The 15,370-nt window shown below is 37.8% G+C and overlaps 1 protein-coding gene across 1 annotated transcript in view; it reads right to left on the bottom strand.

Annotated features, from left to right (window-relative positions):
- Nucleotides 1-15,370, bottom strand: part of MROH9 (maestro heat-like repeat family member 9) — a 100,223-nt gene that overhangs the window by 16,729 nt on the left and 68,124 nt on the right. The window contains exons 16-20 of the mRNA XM_010836725.1: nt 11,957-12,094; nt 8,746-8,922; nt 5,740-5,892; nt 5,521-5,637; nt 4,836-4,938 (exon numbers count right to left, since the gene is read on the bottom strand). Coding sequence (XP_010835027.1) covers nt 4,836-4,938; nt 5,521-5,637; nt 5,740-5,892; nt 8,746-8,922; nt 11,957-12,094 — 688 coding nt within the window. The remainder of the gene's footprint in view (nt 1-4,835; nt 4,939-5,520; nt 5,638-5,739; nt 5,893-8,745; nt 8,923-11,956; nt 12,095-15,370) is intronic.

Genomic DNA, 15,370 nt, shown 5'->3' with positions numbered 1-15,370 from the left:
TTGTTGTGTTTTCATTTTCATTCGTTTCTATGCAAATTTTGATTTCTTTTTTGATTTCTTCTGTGATTTGTTGGTTATTCAGCAGCATGTTGTTCAGCCTCCATATGTTGGAATTTTTAATAGTTTTTCTCCTGTAATTGAGATCTAATCTTACTGCATTGTGGTCAGAAAAGATGCTTGGAATGATTTCTATTTTTTGGAATTTACCAAGGCTAGCTTTATGGCCCAGGATGTGATCTATCCTGGAGAAGGTTCCATGTGCACTTGAGAAAAAGGTGAAATTCATTGTTTTGGGATGAAATGTCCTATAGATATCAATTAGGTCTAACTGGTCTATTGTATCATTTAAAGTTTGTGTTTCCTTGTTAATTTTCTGTTTAGTTGATCTATCCATAGATGTGAGTGGGGTATTAAAGTCTCTCACTATTATTGTGTTATTGTTAATTTCTCCTTTCATACTTGTTAGCATTTGTCTTACATACTGCGGTGCTCCCGTGTTGGGTGCATATATATTTATAATTGTTATATCTTCTTCTTGGATTGATCCTTTGATCATTATGTAGTGACCATCTTTGTCTCTTTTCACAGCCTTTGTTTTAAAGTCTATTTTATCTGATATGAGTATTGCTACTCCTGCTTTCTTTTGGCCCCTATTTGCATGGAAAATATTTTTCCAGCCCTTCACTTTCAGTCTGTATGTGTCCCCTGTTTTGAGGTGGGTCTCTTGTAGACAACATATGTAGGGGTCATGTTTTTGTATCCATTCAGCCAGTCTTTGTCTTTTGGTTGGGGCATTCAACCCATTTACGTTTAAGGTAATTACTGATAAGTATGATCCCGTTGCCATTTACTTTATTGTTTTGGGTTCGAATTTATACACCGTTTTTGTGTTTCCTGTCTAGAGAATATCCTTTAGTATTTGTTGGAGAGCTGGTTTGGTGGTGCAGAATTCTCTCAGCTTTTGCTTGTCTGAAAAGCTTTTGATTTCTCCTTCATACTTGAATGAAATCCTTGCTGGGTACAATAATCTGGGCTGTAGGTTATTTTCTTTCATCATTTTAAGTATGTCTTGCCATTCCCTCCTGGCTTGAAGAGTTTCTATTGAAAGATCAGCTGTTATCCTTATGGGAATTCCCTCGTGTGTTATTTGTTGTTTTTCCCTTGCTGCTTTTAATATTTGTTCTTTGTGTTTGATCTTTGTTAATTTGATTAATATGTGTCTTGGGGTGTTTCGCCTTGGGTTTATCCTATTTGGGACTCTCTGGGTTTCTTGAACTTGGGTGATTATTTCCTTCCCCATTTTAGGGAAGTTTTCAACTATTATCTCCTCAAGTATTTTCTCATGGTCTTTCTTTTTGTCTTCTTCTTCTGGAACCCCTATGATTCGAATGTTGTAGTGTTTAATATTGTCCTGGAGGTCTCTGAGATTGTCCTCATTTCTTCTAATTCGTTTTTCTTTTATCCTCTCTGATTCATTTATTTCTACCATTCTATCTTCTAATTCACTAATCCTATCTTCTGCCTCTGTTATTCTACTATTTGTTGCCTCCAGAGTGTTTTTAATTTCATTTATTGCATTATTCATTATATATTGACTCTTTTTTATTTCTTCTAGGTCCTTGTTAAACCTTTCTTGCATCTTCTCAATCCTTGTCTCCAGGCTATTTATCTGTGATTCCATTTTAATTTCAAGATTTTGGATCAATTTCACTATCATTATTTGGAATTCTTTATCAGGTAGATTCCCTATCTCTTCCTCTTTTGTTTGGTTTGGTGGGCATTTATCCTGTTCCTTTACCTGCTGGGTATTCCTCTGTCTCTTCATCTTGTTTAAATTGCTGAGTTTGGGGTGTCCTTTCTGTATTCTGGTAGTTTGTGGAGTTCTCTTTATTGTGGCTTTTCCTCGCTGTGTGTGGGTTTGTACAGGTGGCTTGTCAAGGTTTCCTGGTTAGGGAAGCTTGTGTCGGTGTTCTGGTGGGTGGAGCTGTATTTCTTCTCTCTCCTTTTGAAGAGTTGGGTTGCTTTTCTGGGTGCCTGATGTCCTCTGCCGGCATTCAGTAGTTGTTTTGTGGAGTTTACTCGACGTTTAGATGCTCTTTTGATGAATTTGTGGGGGAGAAAGTGTTCTCCCCGTCCTACTCCTCCACCATCTTGGCTCCTCCCCCCATCACTGCTTTCTTTAAGGGTTCATGGTAATGAACTTTTGCTGAGTTTTTGTGTTTTAGAAATATTTTATTATCTTTATAGTTGGATATAATTTTGATGGAGCTTCCCTGGTAGCTCAACTGGTAAAGAATCTGCCTGCCATGTAGGAGACCCTGGTTCACTTCCTGGATCAGGAAGATCCCCTGGAGAAGGAATAGGCTACCCACTCCAGTATTCTTGGACTTCCCTGTTGGCTCAGATAGTAAAGAATCTGCTTACAAGGTGAGACACCTGGGTTTAATCCCTGGGTTGGGAAGATCCCCTGGAGGAGGGCAGGACAACCCACTGCTGTATTCTTGCCTGGAGAATCCTCATGGCAGAGAGCTTGGCAGGCTGTTGTCCATGGGTCACAAAGAGTCGGACATGACTGAATGACTAAGAACAGCATGGCATAATTTTGACGATCTAAAAATCTTTGGTCACATATTTTTCTACTAAGGATTTGTAGGTACTGTTCCACTATATTTTAGAGTTGAATACTGAAGTGGAGAAGTCTAATGGAAGATTTATTTATTTTGTAATGTATAGGTGACTTTTTTACCCAAATGTTCAGAGAATTCTTTAACTCTAAAGTCCAATAACTTTGTTAGGAATGTTTTATTCTGTATAAAATATGTCTTGAAAGTTTTTACCATCTTCAGCATATTTAATTAAAAATTCTTTTAGTTTTTAAATTTTACCTTTGAATACTTTTTTTCTGTTTTAATTGTCCATTATTTCTTCAGGGATATTATCTTTCTGTAATCTGTCTTCTCTATCATTACTCCCTAACTTTTCAAACTATTTCTTATTGGTTTACATCTTATTTTGCTAACATTTCTCAACCCTTTACTTCTTGTCCCTTACTGGGTTATCAACACTATGTATTTTCTTCCATTGCCTGCAATGTAGTTTTTTTTTTTTTTTTAAATAATGGTTATATATTTTTCTTACACTTCCTACCATACTTTGAAAGATTTATTTTACATGTGCTCCCATTTTACCATTATATATTCCTGAGCACTTATATCTATAGACCTTTATTTTTAAATGTTTTGGATTCATGAATATAATTATTATCATTTTCAAGTACTCTGTAGAAACATTTTTTTTTTCAACTTCAAAGAAAGATAGATCTCAATTTATTTCTGCCAAAGTATTGATAGTTATATTGGACATAGAACATTAGAGAAGCGTGTTCCGCCTCCCTAAGATAGACGCTGATTCAAAAGGAGCCGTAATCCACAGTTTCTCCTTATACTTGTCTTGGTTGGTGGTACCTCTCTCCCATTCCCCAAAGGAGTGATCTGTTGAGAATGATGAGTAATGGTTTACCAGTTTGGGAACTGGAAGCAGAAACATCACTTTCTTTTAGAGTTTTGAGAGTTCTTTCTGAGTTCGGGTGTAGAAACATTTTTTAAGATTTGATTTGTTTCCTGCATTGCAAGTGGATTCTTTACAGCTGAGCTACCTGGGAAGCCCACAAGTATGATATGACTAAGTATTTTCTCATTCTTTGATGCCCTACGTACTTCCTGATGGCAAATGGGAACTCCTTCCTCTCATTCCAAATAAAGGATTATTAGTTTTGATCTTCAGAGAAGGCAATGGCACCCCACTCCAGTACTCTTGCCATGTATGGAGGAGTCTGGTAGGCTGCAGTCTATGGGGTCACTAAGAGTCGAACACGACTGAGCAACTTCACTTTCACTTTTCACTTTCATGCATTGGAGAAGGAAATGGCAACCCACTCCAGTGTTCTTGCCTGGAGAATCCCAGGGACGCGGGAGCCTGGTGGGCTGCCGTCTATGGGGTCGCACAGAGTCGGACATGACTGAAGCGACTTAGCAGCAGCAGCAGCAGCAGTTTTGATCTTCGTGGTAAGAAGCTAGTGGGAAAAAAACTGGTTGGTCAGATTTGTTCAAGGTTGAAAATTTTGGTTGTCTTCTTTTAGAATCTTACTGTACTCCCTCAACTCTACATTTTCTTTTGTTGAACTTTATTGGATTTGGTAGCTCTTCCTCATCTGTTGTGGGCTTCCCTGGTAGCTCAGATGGTAAAGAATCCGCCTGCAATGTGGGAGACCTGGGTTCAGTCCATAATTTGGGAAGATCCCCTGGAGAAGGGAATGGCAACCTACTCCAGTATTCTTTTTTTTTTTTTTTCTACTCCAGTATTCTTGCCTGGAGAATTCCATGGACAAAGGAGCCTGGCAGGTGACGGTTGATGGGTTGCAAAGAGTTGGACAGGACGGAGCGACTATCACTCATATGTTGTAATTTGTGTTAGAGATGTTCATGTTTTGTTAAAGACTGGCATTTAAAAAAATATATTATTCTTCAATGGGGAGAGGTGATTTTTAAGCAGCAAGGGAGAACTTTAGTGGTTTGCCACCTTCTTAAATTTTGAAATTCATCTGGTTGAATATTTTGTATGATAGTTTAATTACATACTTATACTCAGCTGTGTATTATAAAATAGAACTCTATTCTCATCATATATTTTAACTTCTGCTCATTATAGATATCATCTGAAAATTAAAGTCCATCCTAAACAAAGAAAATCTATAATTTTTCAAGGAAAACTTTTAGCTGCTATCCATTCTTTACCTGTTAAGACAAATTAGGAAATGAGAATTGAATTTTACTTACCTAGTAAAATAACTGATCCTCTTCTCAGATATGTTCTGGAACTCTCCAAGAATCCTAAGGTCTCAGATATCAAATCTGTAATGTATTTTTGATGAGAAATAAGCTGAAAATAAAAAGGAAAAAAATTCTCTCACTTCTTGAAAATACACATATGCTAAATTCAGAGAGGCTTCCAGGGAAATGAACTTGGTTGCTTATACCAAATCAGGGCCAGGTTAAAACTTGGGGGTTTCTATGTAGGAACGTTACTCTCCTGCTTGCAGGTATTATTCAGCTTGTTATATGATATCCAGTTTTTGGGTTTCCAACCTTTGGTTAACATCCTTCCATCCCTACCTGTCTATTGTTGCAGTTTATGCTGATTTTCAGAAAACCAGCTCATTCAGCCATGGAAAACTAATTCCAGTTTTTCTTTTGGTGATCTGAAATGCTGTGCCCATCTTTAGACTGCTCAAAGTAGGTGGGTTGGAGGAAGAAAAAATAGATGATCCATGTAAAGGAGAAGAAAGTGGGAAAATTTAATTTTTGTCTGGTCTCAAGCCCTAGCTGTAATTGTCCACTTATTATCTTCTCTTCAGAGTCCTTCTGGATTCACCTTGTACCCATTATGCTTTTCATCACTTTGTATATCCTTTAACATTGTCTTGGTAACTCTTAGGGTAGTAAATCTTGAGTGGACACTTACAAGATTGTTACAGATGTTGAGCACCACCAGCTCAAAATTGTAATATTCATCCTTTAGGAAATATAATGTTGACCATTTTAATTCTGAGGCACAGATTTTTAATGTATATTTACATGCCTGTGAAGCAGAAAAAGGTCAGTAAAGATCCATTCCATCTGGTGTTATATAAAACACTGTGATTCTCTGCAAAACTAAGACAAACAAAATTTTAGGACTTACTTTAACTACTCTTTCCTCTGTGTCTTCCAAAAACAGGATCAGAGGCACCAAGCCTGCATAAACCACATCATTTAGCATCCATGTGTACTGACTCATGTCCATGAGTAACTGACCAAAGTGGCGAATGGCCATACTCCGAATACCTTCATTACCCTAAAACATGCACACAGAAAAGACCTCATTTGAGGATATATATACACACACACTAAATATATACACACACTAACATATAGTATGTGTATATATATATATATATACACACACACACTATATAGTATATATATTTATATAATGTATATAACTATATATGATGTGTATATATGTGTGTGTATATATTTATCATTTGTTTTTAGAAAAGATTCACCTTGGGTAAATTCACCTTGGGTCTAAGAAATCATCTCTTCTTCTGATTTTAAAATAAGACTTACTTACCAAAATTCATATTACATGAAAGAAAATCCCCTGTGAAAAGTGAGCTTCTTAAATTTAGGAAGATAGTATTTAATAACATACTAAAGATATAATTGGGGATGGTCTTGATCACTGTCTCCTGTACAATGTCGTGAACCTCCATCCATAGTTCTTGCTCCTTGGAAGAAAAGCTATGACCAACCTAGACAGTATATTAAAAAGCAGAGATATTACTTTGCCAATAACAGTGCATCTAGTCAAAGCTATAGTTTTTCCAGTAGCCATGTATGGATGTGAGAGTTGAACCATAAAGAAAGCTTAGAGCTGAAGAATTGATGCTTTTGAACTGTGGTGTTGGAGAAGACTCTTGTGAGTCCTTTGGACTGCAAGGAGATCAAACCAGTCAATCCTAAAGAAAATCAGTCCTGAATATTCATTGGAAGAACTGATGATGAAGCTGAAACTCCAATACTTTGGTCACCTGATGCGAAGAACTGACTCATTGAAAAAGACCCTGATTCTGGGAAAGATTGAAGGCTGGAGGGGAAGGGGACGACAGAGGATGAGATGGTTGCATGGCATCACCAACTTGATGGACATGCGTTTGAGCAAGCTTCGAGAGTTGGTGATGGACAGGGAAGCCTGGCATGCTGCAGTCCATGGGGTCACAAAGAGTCAGACATGACTGAGCAACTGAACTGAACTGAAAGATATAACATGTAAAAATCCATATAACTTGGAGATAATTTCTATCAAAATACTTAGGGTAATGTAACCATGATATATTCAAATGCTGGAGGCCTTTACAGAATTGCTACTGAATACCAACGTGAGTTCTTTGCATACTGGCATAATACTAGGTTTCCAAGGGTTTACTTAGTCCAAATAGGACGGTGATTGGATTATAAGGATTCTAGAAGAGAAAAATTACAAGTCAGAGGAAGAGGATAATTTTTAAAAAATATAATATCACTTCCAGGTTTTACAAAAATATTATTCCATTTTGAAGATAATTATTTACATGGACATACTAATTATCAGCTGTATGAACTTGGTCTAATATTCACTTCAGTTTGCCTCAGTTTGCTTATATGTAAACTGGAAAATAGTAATAGAGTTGTCTTCTAGTGAAAGTGAAAGTCGCTCAGTCATGTCCGACTCTTTGGGACCCTGTGGACTATTCAGTCCGTGGAATTCTCCAGGCCAGAATACTGTAGTAAGTAGCCTTTCCCTTCTCCAGGAGACCTTCCCAACCCAGTGATTGAACTCAGGTGTCCCACATTGCAGGTGGATTCTTTACGTGCTGAGCCACAAGGGAAGCCCAAGAGAGTTGTCTAGAGAATTATATGAAATTGTCCATGTAAATCCCTTAGAATAATGCCTGGTGTACAGTAAATGCTCAATAAATTTTAGCCAGTGTTATTATTACTATTATTATGTCCTTATAAAAATCTTTTCTGCCACTAAGTTTCCTCTTTCTATAATTTAATAATATTGAGCCCCCTTTCAATGAAATCTGCAGAACTAGTAAGAAGTTACAAATTTTGGCAAGATAATTTACTATGACACAATTCTCTGGTTCACAAACAACTCATCAAAGGAGTCTTTAAAAACAAATAGATTTCTCATAGCATACCAACATGTTCTTGTTTATTAAAATACTATATTTTTAATAAACTATACATTTACCATAAATACTACACATTACCATAAAAATGAGAATTTTCAAAATGCACAACTTTCTGATCAAAGACTTTCTAATTAATGTTTTCTATGATAATAAATTCATTTGGGGTATTACACATGTCAACTCTAATACCCATAATATACCTGCTACTCACTCTGTTTTACAGATGATGTACTAACAGACTGAGCCACTTGCTCAAGATTTCACAGCTAGTCAGTGGCAGCACAGGGATTTGAACCTAGAAAGTCCAGATTCTGTGTTAACAAATATAGCCACTAAACTACAATTCCTCTTTCATCTAAAAATAAAGGCTACATTTTGACTCTCATTTCCTATGGTCAGACTTCTGTAGCTTAAAAACAAACATACAGGGCTTTCCTGGTGGCTCTGTGGTAAAGAATCTGCCTACCAATGCAGGAGACATGGGTTTGATCCCTGATCCGGGAAGATCTCTCATGCCATGGAGCAACTAAGCCTGTGAGTCACAATTAGCCTGTGCTCTAGAGCCCAGGAGCCACAGCAACTGAGCGCATGTGCAGCAACGACTGAAGCCCACGTACCCTGAAGCCCATACTCTGAAACGAGAGAGGAAACTACAGTGAGAAGACTGTGCACTGCGACTAGAGTATAGCCCCTGCTTGCTGCAACTAGAGAAAAGCCCGAGCAGCACGGAAGACCCAGCACAGCCAAAAATAAATGAATACATAAAATTTTAAAAATGTGTAAAAACACATATACAAACTTAGAGCTTACTTGGTCAATATTATTATCTCTGGAAAACAAATGGCAGATCGGCACAAATTGACTGCCTTCTGTTCACTTATTCTGGAATGTAATATCATTGCCTTAGCTGGCGCTTCAGCTGAATGATGAAACCCAATGATCTCACATATCTGTGAGAAACTCACATGATCCATCAGAGGACAGTAGCTGGAGGCAATTCTGGTAGACAGGGAGGAGTAGGTCACCTTGTCCAGTCTGTCTAAAAGTTTTCTGAGGGTTATCAAGGCCCGGATTATAACAGTCATGTCTTTGGAAAGGAAGGCGTCCAAGATGGATGTTAACAAGCTGCAGACATTTTCTATCTATGTATAACAGAAAGAAAGCGGTGGGAATTAGGGACTAGAAGGAGACTTGAGGTAGCATTTGATACACACACCTCTGAGTGTGGGCACCATGCAGTGATGTGCTGGGGCTGGCTTATAGGAATCAATTGTCAAAAAAAGTCACTATTAAAAATTTAAATTTTGTAAATTTAGAAATAAATAAAAAACAATGGTAGTAAATATTCAAGACTCATTTCTTCCTATTTCTTTTGCTAAATTTTCTAATTTTTTCTGCCTTTCAGGTTGTTTACATGTATTGTATCTGGATGGTGGAAATATTAACTAATAATGTGCTACTGTGCATCTCTGCCCAGATCCATGTTTACTGATGTCCCTTTGATAGATTGAAATCAGCGATGGTGGGAGTATTTACATCAGGGAATAAGTGGTCTTATTTTCACAGAGTTGATTGTTTAATAAATATTTACCAACATGCCATTGGCAGTACTAACATCTAAACATGAGAGCCACTGAGCTCCTGAGCTAAGTTGTGGGCCTCAATTGCAGATCAGAGACATGCAGAGTATCAAGCCATTAAAACATGAAAAGGAGGCATCAAAAAAGAGAAAGAAACGCTGGAAAGAAAAGAAGTAAAAGAAATAAATACTATTTGCCAAAGTAATAGCCAAAAGACACTTGTGTCATGCAGGAAAACTGAGTCCTTACTAGTAGATGGTATATTAAACCTCAATCCAGATCACTTTCTACTGTGTCTCTCTTGGTCAGAGCACTAGACAAGGCAATAAATAACTTTCTATTTATAATTCATACTATTGACTCCTATGATTTATCTAAAGCAAATTAACTATGGCTCACTTCATTCTAAATTTAAAATGAGTGCCCACTGACTGTCTTTAAGCTTTCAGAGACTATGCTTAATACATATACTGCTGCTGCTGCTGCTGCTAAGTTGCTTCAGTCGTGTCTGACTCTGTGCGACCCCAGAGACGTCAGCCCAACCAGGCTCTGCCGTCCCTGGGATTCTCCAGGCAAGAACACTGGAGTGGGTTGCCATTTCCTTCTCCAAATACATATACTAGGATTTATTAAATTTCTTATTAAATCAGTAACAATTTATGGAATATCTGCAGTCTCAGCATTGTGCAAGGTACTTTGGAATTTGCAAGTGAATTACAAAACTTAGGAATATGCTTTGATGTACTCTTCTGGGAAGGCAAGTATTCACATGACAGTGGGAAATGATATGGGACAGTAGTTCTCCAGTTTAGCCTGTACCAGAATCACCTGGCTAAAATCTTTGCCTGTGTGGATCACAACAAACTGTGGAAAATTCTTCAGGAGATGGGAATATCAGACCACCTCACCTGCCTCCTGAGAAATCTGTATGCAGGTCAATAAGCAACAGTTAGAACCAGACATGGAACAACGGACTGGTTCAAAATTGGGAAAGGAATACGTCAAGGCTGTATATTGTCACCCTGCTTATTTAACTTCTATGCAGAGTACATCATGCAAAATGCTGGGTTGGATGAAACAAAAGCTGGAATCAAGACTGCAGGGAGAAATATGAATAACCTCAGATACACAGATGACACCACCCTTATGGCAGAAAGCAAAGAGGAACTAAAGAGCCTCTTGATGAAAGTGAGAGAGGAGAGGGAAAAAGTTGGTTTAAAACTCAACATTCAGAAAACTAAGATTATGGCATCCGGTCCCATCACTTCATGGCAAATAGATGGGGAAACAAGGGAAACAGTGACAGACTTTATTTTCCTGGGCTCCAAAATCACTGCACATGGTGACTGCAGCCTTGAAATTAAAAGACGCTTACTCCTTGGAAGAAAAGCTATGACCAACCTAGACAGCATATTAAAAAGCAGAGACATTACTTTGCCAACAAAGGTCCATCTAGTCAAAGCTATGGTTTTCCCAGTAGTCATGTATGCATGTGAGAGTTGGACCATAAAGAAAGCTGAGTGCCGAAGAATTGATGCTTTTGACCTGTGATGTTGGAAAAGACTCTTAAGTGTCCCTTGGACTGCAAGGAGATGAAACCAGTCGATCCTAAAGGATATCAGTCCTGAATATTCATTGGAAGGACTGATGCTGAAGCTGAAACTCCAATACTTTGGCCACCTGATGTGAAGAACTGACTCTTTTGAAAAGACCTTGATGCTGGGAAAGATAGAAGGCAGAAGGAGAAAGGGACGACAGAGGATGAGTTGGTTGGATGGCATCACCAACTCGATAGATGTGATTTTGAGCAACTCCAGGAGTTGGTGATGGACAGAGAAGCCTGGTAATCTGCAGTCTATGGATTTGCAAAGAATCAGACACGACTGAGTGACTGAACCGAACTGAACTGAGGATCACCTGGAGGAATTTTGAAGTCATAGGTTGGTGGGCACAACCTCTAGGATTTCTGATTCCATAGGCCTGTGATAGGGCCTGACAAGGTGCATTTTTAACAAGTTTCCAAGAGACACTGATGCTGTTAGTTTCAGAGTCATAGGTAGAGAGCCATAAATATAAATATTATATAAGCAAGTGCTTATAGTTGGAGTGGCTCTGAAAGGGATCAGGGTGCTACAAAGCAGAATATTCAGTGAAATTTGACTTGAGATAATCATTGAAAAATAAGAAAAATGTGAATGGGTGAAGGAGGAAAGTAGTATAAAGGAAGAAAAAACTTGAATGAACGCTCTGAGACAGGAATTAGTGTGTATTCATGTGTATATGTTGGAGTGAAAAATAACTTACAGACATGTGGTTTAGACTGAAACAAGAGTGTTTATGTAAGGCAATTTTGATAAGTCCTGAGTGTAGTGAATAATCTGGGAAAATATAAATAAGATGATAAAGCCTATTAACAACACATCCTTTCAATTCAACTCAGTTTCCTTATTGATAAAATACTTGACTTTGTTTTAGTGATGTATAAACTAAAAATAATCAGTGTTTTGTCAGTAATGATATTGAGTTATCTCAGATCATCAAATCTCAGATCGTAACTTTGAGTGCTGGCAGACACAAATCACATACACATGCATACCTCATTGATAACTGGTGCCATACTGGCAATTTTCTGAAGGCTCAATTTGCAAACTGCAGGATCGGGATCATTGACCCAGTTTCTGAAGAGAACCAAAAATTTTTCTGGGAATGGGTCCTTGAAGAAATTATTGAGAAGCTAAAAGAAAACAGTTAAGTTTGTAGATGGAATAATGGCCAAGCAAGATTTTTTTGCTTCAGTAATAAAAATCAAGACATGTTTAGTAAAACGAATACAAATCACACTAAAACTCTAAATACATACACAAACTTTTACTTCACATATATTTCTGGGCCCATAGAGGGAAGGAGAAGTAGCAGATGTAATAAGAAATACGTGCTTTGTTATATACATATGATGAAAGAAAATTTCATACATATAGATATGATGAAAGAAATTTTTCACATAGGATAATAGAGTTTATGTTAACTTTTTATACTTTTATGCTGCCTCCTCTTTCTCTTACCTGGAGAACCTTGGTGCCTAATAGCAGTTATATGTTTACTTATTCATTTTCTACCATGTAATGCATACCATGGGCTTCCCTGGTGGCTCAGATGGTAAAGAATCTGCCTGCAGTGCAGGAGCATGTGTGTGTGCTAAGTCACTTCAGTTGTGTCTGACTCTTTGTGGCCCTATGGACTGTAGTCCGCCAGGCTCCTCGGCCCATGGGATTCTCCAGGCAAGAATACTGGAGTAGGTTGCTGTGCCCTACTCCAGGGGATCTTCCCAACTCAAAGATCAAACCCATGTCTCTTATGTCTCCTGTATTGACAGGCAGGTTCTTTACCTCTAGCATTACCTGGGAAGTCCGGGAGACCCAGGTTCAATCACTGGGTCCAGAATATCCCTTGGAGAAGGGCACAGGAACCCACTCCTGTATTCTTGCCTAGAGAATCCCATGGACAGAGGAGCCTGGTCTCCTACAGTCCATGGGGTTGCAGAGAGTTGGACATGACTAAGCAACTAACACTTTCACTTTCAATGCATATCATAATCTTAAAATTATGGTCTCAACGCATATAACATCAATAAACCCTCTGAGGCGGGGAAAATATTTCTTTACAGACTTTTTTTAATCTTTGTGATTTATCTCACTAATGATGTTTAAAGTACCGTGTTCATATGTTACTTGGTATCCTCCACAAATCTGTGGTGTGTGTGTGTGTGTGTGTGCATGTGTGTGAGAGAGAGAATCATACAATTCATTAAGAAAAAACTAAGGTCATAGTAGCTAAATGGATAAAGGTCAGGGTATCCATAATATGAAACTTTAATTTATAGATAATAATATTTTAAAAATGTTCAACCTCTCTGAAAGTTTTAACAGTAAGAACAAATCAAATCACCCGCAGGACATCTATTCTACCTTTCACATTGGAGAGCTTGTCCACGGTGGTGAAGTGCTACGGAATGAGCTCACCCATGAACTGTGTGGGGAGCACCGATGGCCCTGCCTTCCAGTTAACCGTCCCCAGCCTGAGAATGTTTATGTCGCTAAGTTGTGTCTGACTCTTCTGTGACCCCATGGACTGTAGCCTGCCAGGCTCCTCTGTTCATGGGATTTCCCAGGCAAGAATACCGGGCCGAGTTGCCATTTCCTTTTCCAGATGCTCTTCCTGACCCAGAGATCAAACCTGCGTCTCCTGCATTGGCAGGAAGATTCTTTACCACTGAGACACCAGGGAAGCCCAAGAATGCTTATACACTTTAGTTATTATTGCAAATTCTTGGAATCTATTATAAGAAAATAAAATACCAAAAGAAAGAAAATTTAGGCACAAAGATGTAAACTTGATTGCTATTTACAGTAGTAGAAAACTGCTGCTGCTGCTGCTGCTAAGTCGCTTCAGTCGTGTCCGACTCTGTGCGACCCCATAGACGGCAGCCCATCAGGCTCCCCTGTCCCTGGGATTCTCCAGGCAAGAACACTGGAGTGGGTTGCCATTTCCTTCTCCAGTGCATGAAAGTGAAAAGTGAAAGGGAAGTCACTCAGTTGTGTCTGACTCTTAGTGACCCCATGGACTACAGCCTACCAGGCTCCTCCGTCCGTGGGATTTTCCAGGCAAGAGTACTGGAGTGGGGTGTCATTGCCTACTCCAGTAGAAAACTAGAAATAACAAATATAAATATATGGCATGGACATTGGTAATACTATCTTAGGTGTCATTGGCTTAAAAGACCAAAATAAGGTAAAATACATAGATTGTGTGCTCAGAATAACTAAAGGCCAAGAGGCTGCATAGTTGAACTGGAAAGTTGACAATTGTCCAGAAATTCTAAACAGAGAAAGCAGTGGAAGAGTGTGGTCATTGCTGATTTCCTGGAAGGACAGTCATGTGACTCTCCAATTGTATTACATCCATGATGTAATATTACATCCAGTAAGTATTACATCCATGATGAGAGAGGCAACTAGGTTTCATTCAACATTATCAGGTATATTAATGACGCTTATATAAATTTTATGTAGTCTGTATGTTTATTTTTTATTTGTTTTTTTTTTTTCAGGCTCAAGGATTCTTATTTTATTCAAAGGATTTTAAGCCATTACTGTCGATCCTTTTGATGATCAGATTGTCATAGGTTTTCCTGGGGATGGTCCTTCACGCTGGCTTCTGTGTCCTTTTGACCCATTCTGTCATTTTTTTAAGTAAGTCTGGCAGAACAGGGTGTTTCAGATTCATTGCGTACATTCCCTGGAATCAACCATTCCTACAGGGAACCCTTGTTCCTTTTGTGGGAAACAGTATGTAGAAACCAAGATCTGAGGAGTAGAGGTACTCACAACTTCTAGGCCTTTCTGAGCTAAGAAAATTTTTTTCTCCCTCCCTCCATCCTTTTTTTCTCCCCCACCACTTGTCTTTCTCTTCATCCATCTATTAATGTTAAAAACCTGAATTCAATAGTCTCAAAAATCAAATTTCTATTGAATTACTTTGAGACTTACTTTGAGACTATTGATGAGTTAAATGTATAATGTTTCATATGTATTCAAACCAAAAGAAATTTGAACTATGATGTATTTTTTAAAATTTGAGTGAGATTCTGATATTTTAATATAAAAAATGCTTTCTTATTATAAAAATTAGATAGTAACAAAAATTAATGTTATTGATGATTAATTCTTTTGGAAACAGACGAAACATGAATCTTAGTGTAATAGCATAAAAATTTAAAAAAAAAAAAAAAAAAAACCTGAATTCATTTGCTTTATTTGAGATAGAAATTAAAAACAAATAGTAAGTGTAAATCTCTTTTAACTGTGTTATTGTAGGGGAGGGATTTTGTATGTTATGTTTAGACCAGTTCAGTATTTGTACATAATTAAAGGATAGTACAATAAAAATAATGAGTCACATAATAAAATATGAGAGATTCAAATGTATTAAGCAAGTTTGAAAAACATAGGTG

The sequence above is a fragment of the Bison bison genome, unplaced genomic scaffold (assembly GCF_000754665.1).
Source record: "Bison bison bison isolate TAMUID 2011002044 unplaced genomic scaffold, Bison_UMD1.0 scf7180017864064, whole genome shotgun sequence".
NCBI lineage: Eukaryota > Metazoa > Chordata > Mammalia > Artiodactyla > Bovidae > Bison > Bison bison.
This window is presented reverse-complemented; position numbering and strand designations above follow the sequence as displayed.